This window comes from Miscanthus floridulus, chromosome 4 (genome assembly GCF_019320115.1).
Source record: "Miscanthus floridulus cultivar M001 chromosome 4, ASM1932011v1, whole genome shotgun sequence".
NCBI classification, from domain to species: domain Eukaryota; kingdom Viridiplantae; phylum Streptophyta; class Magnoliopsida; order Poales; family Poaceae; genus Miscanthus; species Miscanthus floridulus.
In genome coordinates, this window is record NC_089583.1 from 118703205 (window position 1) to 118711771 (window position 8567).

General features: G+C 43.1%; 1 protein-coding gene across 1 annotated transcript; it reads right to left on the reverse strand.

Annotated features, from left to right (window-relative positions):
- Positions 1–329: 329 nt before the first annotated feature.
- Positions 330–3535, reverse strand: LOC136550523 (small ribosomal subunit protein uS9m). Its single transcript, XM_066542124.1, has 5 exons — positions 2855–3535; positions 1652–2092; positions 986–1066; positions 671–765; positions 330–580 (listed from the first exon to the last, which is right to left on the reverse strand). Exons 1-4 carry the CDS (start codon positions 3474–3476, stop codon positions 674–676), a joined length of 1236 nt encoding a protein of 411 aa, XP_066398221.1. The 5' UTR covers positions 3477–3535; the 3' UTR covers positions 330–580; positions 671–673.
- Positions 3536–8567: the final 5032 nt, after the last annotated feature.

Consider the following 8567-nt stretch of genomic DNA (forward strand, 5'->3'; position numbering starts at 1 on the left):
CCTGATGTCGAACAGGTGACACAGAAATTCAAAGGTTAACAATTGCAAAACTGAAGCGAGCTACGCCAAAGAATGGGATTTTGCCTGGTTCTATTATTTCAGACACCAAACGAACGCTTATCATTCCTTTACCATAGTCATATGATAACCTGCAGCTCGGTGGGCAAGGACATACACGGAGAGGAAGAAAAATGAAGCAAATTATCATAATCATCAGTTGAGATCCAAAACCCGTTTCCCAGCCATTAAATCCTAAGGGACGAGAAGGGGTTTTCCTTCTGAGCTGAACATTTAGTCTCATTGGCACGGCCTGTTTTATTGGCAGCCCATTGCAAAGCAACTTCTCGATCTTGATTTGGTCAACGATATTTTCTAGATCAATTTGCTGTTTCATCGTTTCAGAAACAGAATCCAAGGTGTAGCATGGTCCGCGTATCGATACAAGCTGGAGTATTTCAGAATCAAGCTGAAAAGGACCTTCCAGAAAATAACAGCAGATCAAGTGATCCGTGTTGACTAGAAAACCCACAACAAAGGGCAGAGACCCGCCACAACAAAATATGCAGCCCTGCAGATGGCTCTGAGACATTAAAGAAAGTCAACATCAGAATCCCCCTAAAAACATCAAAACCAAATTCCCTTGACGATTTGGCAAACAGAGCAAATTTACCTGTTACCGCTTGACCCACTGGAAGCTCTTTCTTGCTTTCGCCTTTCCAGGCTTTTTCCTTTCAACCACACGTGAATCTCTCGTCAAATATCCAGCTGTTTCGGAGCATACACATAGATGTAAGCAACTTTTGGAAGGCCCATATTGAAATGTAAAATGACAACAGCACTAAATATTCGCTTAAATGTACTTCTGATGTGAATGGTTGCCAGAAAACAGGAGTTTCATAGTGCCACCAATCATCTAGAAGGTCATTGCGAGGGGAGCATAATGTGGCAATAAACATGGGTTGTGGTGAAAGCCATCTGATTTTACCTGCTTTGAGATATGGACGCAGTCCTGGTTCCGAATTCTGCAAGGCCCTGCTGATCCCTAAGCGGATAGCTCCAACTTGTCCTGCGTTTGAGAGCATATGTTTAGTTAGGGAGAGGTTTGGTGCAATATATGATCAGTTAAGCACATAGGAAAAGAGTAAATTCATGAAACCCAACAGTTGAAGGGCAGTATTCGATAAAATACAATATGTGCAAGAACCCCACAAATATAATAATTGATGAAGCATGTGAAAACAGTAGATGTGCAGTCAATAGAAAAAAAAAACACGGAATATAATAGAATAACTAGAATTGCAATAATATTCTGTCTAATAATTATAAACAGACATACACATATTTGTTCAATAATTTACTGACACCCATGCCATGGCATGTAATGGTGTTGTATGAACATACAAGATTAAACGTCCATGAAAAATTTACAATTTATATTAGTACAGAACTACTGACCTTATTCTAGTATACAAAACTCAAGAATTCATTTATGCACAAGTTAAACACTGACAAATGCATAAATTCAGCACACCCATCTCTGAACAATTGTAAATTTTTAATACACCACTCTCAAATTATCATGACAAGTCAAGACACCTAGCCCATTGCAGAAATGTATTGAAGTATAGCAGTACAAACTATGAACACTAACCTGATACGCCACCACCTTTAACGGTACAGGTCACATCCCAACGCCCCAAAGAGTTGGTCACAGTAAATGGACGTAGAAGTTCAGCTCTATGGTCCAGGATTGGGAAGTAAGCATCAAACTCCTTTTCGTTAACAATGAATTTACCATCACCAGGCTTAATCCAAACACGAGCAATGCTGCATTTCCTTTTCCCTGTTCCATAAGCCCTTCCTTTCTCATCAACCTGTCTTACTCGTGCCTTAGCAATGTCCTCTTGCTTTTGGCGCTCAACTTCAGCTCTGCTTGATGTTGCATTCAATTTCTTGATAGCTTCATCTTCTATTTCACTTAGGGGAGGCAATCCGGGAATGTCTCTGGCATCCTTCAAGAGGATCAAACTATCAATCATTCCCTCTGTGATCCCAGAGGCCGCAATGAGATCACCAAAAGCACGATTTGGACCTGCAATCATAAAATGTTGGTTTTACTAACACTGACACCTGCACATAGTACTGATATAGAAATGTCCATTCCTAGCCAAATCCACAAGAAAAACTAAACCAAAAAAATGCAAGGCAACGAACTGTCAACAAATGCACGACCAGGACCTGCAATAATAAAATGTTGATTTCACCCACACTGAAATCTACATGTAGTGCTGATTTAGAAGTAACCATTCCCAACCAAATACATAAGAAAAACTAAACAAAAAATGAAAGGCAACTACCGTGGTCATGGTAGAGCTGTGATAGCCGATAAGTCAAATCTAACAGCACAGGCATCATGAGCACTGAAGTATTAAATAACCTATCTGACCATTTTGATGCTACCTTATTATATTGGGCAGTTTACAAGATGGACGCTACACCTGAAGTGAAAACTCTACTGGTGAAGCTTAAGCTACATTGAAATGGATGGCATCAAAAGTAGATGACTAAGGAAATGTATCGTAGCTCACAAGCACTCAAGCAGCTGTGCATTTCCAACCAGGTCACTCTTACACAATATCTAACAAACATTTGCAGTTCTCATTCCAAATGCAGGAAACTATTACGTTTCAGAATACGATTCTGTAACTTCAAAGTGTAGCATAGCACTTGATCAGCTATCCAACTAATCCAAAACATCACACATGAACACAACCAGATCATGCTCCCAATTTTGATCGTTGCACCACAAAGAAATCAAAACACAATTTACACAAAATCAGTTGTAGATTATCACCTTTGAGTATCTCCATCAGCTCCTTCTCCCTCGCCTTGTTCTGCTGCCGCTTCAGGTCATCCTCAGGGTCCTCCCCAGCATCGAGGTCATCGAGCCCAGCACCCTCACTTTGGATCCCCTCGATCCCCTCCCCAAGCACGGCCGCGGCAAAAGGATCCTTCTCCTCGTCGTCCCCACTCAGCGTCCACTGCTCGTCATTGCCGGCCGGAGCCGCCTCTCCGCGCGCGGGGGGCGCCGAAGCAGCCTCCTTGTAGATCCCCTCGAACACGTCGCCATTCTCGCCGTCCTCCCCGCCGAACCCCGTCGCCCAGGGCTCGTCGGCGGCGCGCGTCGATCTTACCGTCGGCCCCTCGCCAGCGCCAGCGGCGTCGGCGTCTTCATTGGCGAAGGGGTCCGGATCTCCCGAGTCCGCCGCGAAGCTCCACGGCTTGTTGCGGTCGTCGTCGCGGCCGGAGGTGGAGAGGGGCCGCGGGGAGAGGACGCGCGAGGGGAGGAGGTCCGGGAGGCGGCGACATGGAAGGGGGGAGGAGGAGGATGAGGAGGCGGCGGAGGTGGCCGGAGTTACGGTCCGGAGGCCGTACCAGATGTGGCGGGAGGAGTGGAGGAGGCGGCGGAGCAGCATGGTGGCTCGCGGAGGAGGGCGGCGACCATTCGGCAGGGGAGCTAGGGTTTTAGCGGCTTGATTCGTTTTCTTTACGTTTTTCGCTTTTCCGCATAGAATGCTGCTCAGCCGTCTCTACGCGTTGCGACAGGGAAGGCGTATTCGCTGCTCCCTAGTTGAATTACCCTTGGAAGGTGCTGCTGCGAGAAGCGGCCTACTTTGCAAGTGTATAGGACTCTGAAACGCGGAAATAAGAAGAGAATAAATTGACTACATACACTAACTTACCAGCAACTTATAAACTTCTCAAATAAGTTTAACAACCCGGGAAGTCAGTCTATTTACGGTCCAAACAATTTTAGTGTGGCAAAATAAGTTGGCACTGGCTAGGCTAGGCGTTAGGATCCCATCAAACCTAAAACAATGTTGGATTGGCAGCACGTTACACAGAATGATCACCTTTGCATTACAAAATTTCAATCTCCTGTTTCGGACAAAAAAAACTTTCGATCATTTCAGTTGGCTTACAAAACATAATTGACTAATAATATTCACACGATATGTCATGGCCATAATCCTAACAATACTTTATGGTATTGCTCCCGAATCGGAGAATAAATTCGTGATCATCCATTCTTGAAACTTAAACTTGATGCAATTGTATCAAATGCCAAGAACAGAGTTGTTACGACAAAAATGAAAGAACACCATGGCTTGATGACTTCACTGCTACAAGTTCACGAACTAATATTAGTGCACCGTATTTATGTTGTAAACCAACGATCATCCTTGTATAAAAAAACATTGGCATGATTAGAGCAGAGGATTAAATTCAAAACACAATAGACGCGAACTATATTCAGGAGCAGCAGCATCGGGTTCTCAATGATGAGGATCCATCCCTAGTAGCTCAAGTGATCGTAAAGCAACTGATTCGTGACGTTTATCTCGTAGTTGCAAAAACCATGTTAAACTATTTCCCCCCAACCTCAAGTGCACAGCACGCGCCATAGACCCACCATTAACCTTAGTGTCTAACGGGTGAGCATATGTTTTGCCACACTTTGGCATATCTTTTTTTGTTGTTGTATTGTTGCCACCATTAACCTTAGTGTCTAACGGGTGAGCATATTGGACTAATATTTACAGTGGTAGATGTAATTTACTCAAAAGAAACGAAAAAAATAAACAACTGAGTTGGTCATGAATCACATTATCACAATATAGAAGAATTCATGATTTAGAAGACTCCAGTGAAGGATCTAGATATAGCACAAGAAAAACATACCCCTCTGTCCCAAAATAGATGTCATTCTCACTTCTCGAGAAGTCAAATATTTTTAACTTTGATCAAATATATATACAAAAGTATTAATATTTATAATACATAATTAGTATAATTAGATATATCGTTGAATATACTTTCATAATAAACGTATTTGGAGATATAAATATTGCATGTATTTCCTACAAACTTAGTCAAAGTTGAGAAAATTTGACCTGCACGTATCTCATAACGACATCTATTTAGGGACGAAGGGAGTATGAATTTAAGGAGAGAGATATAGATAAAAGAAAGTTTTTTAAATAGATTAGAACTCATGGCAATTTTCTCCAAAGTTCCTATATATGAAACGGTAATACTTTTTACAGGGCGTCCGTATGTGACTTGCGTCCGGACACGGCTCACTAGGAGCGCCCCCAAACAAAAAACAAATCTCCATTTCCTCGTGCTTATCCGCCCCCCAAAGCCCACCCCCACTACTTCGTGCTTATCCGCTCAACCCCAAAGAGTGTAGCTGCTCATCCGTCTGCCCCCTTCTCCAGCGGGCGCTCGTCAGGCTACCGTGTCGTTTCCTTTCCTGTCGCCGGACGCGCCGCGCGCCCTCGCTCCCTGTATTGCTCATGTACGTCGCAGTCACATGTGTCGCTCACTCCCTCATCGTTCGTTCGTTGCCCATCGCCATTGGGCGCGCCGCTAACCCCACCATGGCCATTGGGGCACACATGCCGTGGTGCCTTAGGTCTTCCCCGGCCGAGCCAAGGGCACCCACGAGCAAGCTTCAAAATTTCGGCAAAATTTCAACCAAATTTTACGAAATTCGGTAATTTCGGTGGTGGCCGAAAGAAAAATCAGAAATTTTGTAATACACTAATACATGTGTTATATAACTTTAGACTCAAATTTTTTATTGTTTCTATTGCATATTCTTGTATTCAATAGATGTGGTCATAAATCATACTAATATTTGTCTAGATTTAAATGTTCTTTAAAAAAGTATACTTCATGTGCTAGTCTCTAAAAAAACTTTGATGGTGGCCAAAATTTTTTGGAATACCAAAATTGAAACCCCTGCCCACGAGCGTGGACGGTGCTGGTGTGCTCGCGCGCCGCGGCTCACCGCGGTCTCCCACCCCGACGGCTAGAATCGACTGGCCTGGTCTTCCCTCCCCTATGTTGCATATGTATGTTTCAAGTGTTTCATACATTTTAGATGTATGTTGTAATTATTTCATCTTACAAGTGTTTTAGAGGCATGTTGCAAGCGTCTGTTCAAAATATTTATCTGGTTTCAAACGTATGTTGCAATCTTTTTTATCTGGACGTTGCATATGTTTTACACATATATTGTAACAGTATGTTCCAAATATTTCAGTTGTTCTAGTCTTATGTTGCAGCAAGTGGTTTCATATTGCGAATTGCAAATCTGGATGTTTGGTGTGTTTTCACACACATGCTGCACGTGCATGTTCTAGATGTTTCATCTACTTTAAGACGTATGTTGCATTCAAATGTTTTTTATGCTGCAAATGTTTTATGTTGTACGGCCAGGGGCAAGTGGACTGGGCACGCGGCGCGCAGAGGGGCGGTGGACGGTGGTGCTGCGGTCGGGGTGCGCTCAGCTGCTCATCCCGGCTCCTGAGTGTTGCCCGCACGGAGAGAGAGAAGAGGGGGTCAGGGCTGACCAGTGGGCGCAGAGACGAGGCGAAGTGCGCGCGTGTGGCGGGGCGAAGCGGACGGGGCCGGGACGAAGGCGGACTACGCGGGCGTCCGGACGTGTGCGTGCGTCCGGACGTCCGAGCGCTAGCCAGGCCCTATATGAAAATAAATCTCCTTTTAAAACGGTTTATATTCATGTATAGGAGTATGTGAAACAATTCTTTGCTCCAAAGTAGAGCTTGATACTAGAGAATTAAAGCCGAGTTATCAAGGGCCGTACATAAGGCTATGGTAAATCCAGGTTGCATGCGTCCTGACTCCTTTCCTTACACGATTAAAGTGGATTGAAGCCGCATTCACTGTTTCTCCGTCACTAAATCTGGCAGCCGTACTAATTGAAGTACACAAATCTGAGATCGAAACTGCATCAGTGGCGCCGTAGCGTTAGAGAAAAGGGTGCACGAGCGACTAAAAAATTTAGAAGGTGTGTTGTAAGGATGTTGTACAGTGTGTTCGGATACTAATAAAAAAATAAATTACATAATTTGTTTGTACTCCACGAGACGTTTTTTTAAGCCTAATTAATACGTTATTAGCACGTGTTTACTGTAGCAAATCGTTGTCAAATCATAGACTAATTAGGCTTAAAAGATTCGTCTAGTAAATTAGTCACAAACTATATAATTAGTTTCATAAGTAGTCTATATTTAATACTCATACATGTGCCAAACATCTGATGGGATAACGACTAAGGCCCATTTGGTAGGGCTTCTCCACCGGCTTCAGGAGCCGTTTGGAGCCGTTTTCTATCAAACGGGGTAAAGTAAAATAGCTTCACTTGTGAAGCCCCTAAAAACATGCTCTCACAGTGATTTGGGGTGGGATGGAGCAAAAAAAAAAAGTGACTTCTCCTGGCTCCTCCTCCAGGCCCCTAAAAACATGCTCTCACAGGGAAGCCATTTTGCTAAACGATTTACCAAAACCGCTTCAGCTCCACCAGTGGAACTGTTCGTGGAGCTGAAGAAAAAAAATAAAGTGAAGCCCTACCAAACGGAGCCTAAAATTTAGGAGAAGCAACCAAACACCTCTTAAAAAGATCGTGTGGGGTCAACAAAACCTGACAGATGTGTTTCTGGCAGGCTGCTACTGGTCCTGAATTTTCCACAAACGAACTGCCCTGAGTTTGCTAGCATTGTTCGAGCCTTTTATGCTGATCTGCTGATTTATCGACGACAAGCTGTGCAAAAGCATACACCCCACCTTATAAATTTAGTCAAAGTCAAACAGTGATAAGTTTAGTCAAATTTATATTACAAGGAGAAAACGCATGGATGATACCAATTTAGTACCATTCCGCTTACTATTATGTTATACGGAATATAATATTTTTTTATAGTATACCTGTTTGATGTTATAAATATGAATATTTTTCTCTATATAGATTTGGTCAAACTAATAATAGTTTATATTATGTAGACATATAATGTCTTTTTATTTTTCAAAGAGAGGCTACTCCTATGTACGAACCAGGACAGCACTACAGAAGCAGTAGAATTGTAGAAACGAGGCTGCGTGCATGTGAAAGTAAGTAACTGTAAAAGATGTTGGAATTTTCACTTAAAAGCAAACGAAGGAACAACCGGCAAAGACGTACGGATATGCACACGTTCTTTGGATGAACGCTTGTGAGCTTTTTGTCTCGATAGATATGTATTCATGCGGCTGCTTCCTACTAGTAGTAGTCCAAAATGACAGGATTGGACGCACACGCATGTGAATGTGATTGTACTGCCTGGTGCCTGCAAGCATCTTGTCGGTAAAAAGGCTAGAGGCAGGCTACGGCAAAGCTGAGATCGTTTTTCTGCTGCGCGTCCAGAGAACAATCTTTTTTACAGCAAGTACACGGGCAGTTGTTTTCTCACAGTCTGTGTCTGTGGCTGGGGTTTTTTATTTGATGGTGCGATCTGAGTAGAATACTGAACCAGGGATTTTTTTTAAACAGAATACGATACGACACTCATCCGCAATCATGATTTGCAGCCTCTCAAAGTAAACGAGCTAATAGCTTAGGCCTCGTTTAGTTCCCCTAAAACTCAAAAATTTTTGCGTAGTACCCGTCACATCGAATCTTGCGGCACATGCATGGAGTACTAAATGTAGACGAAAAAAAA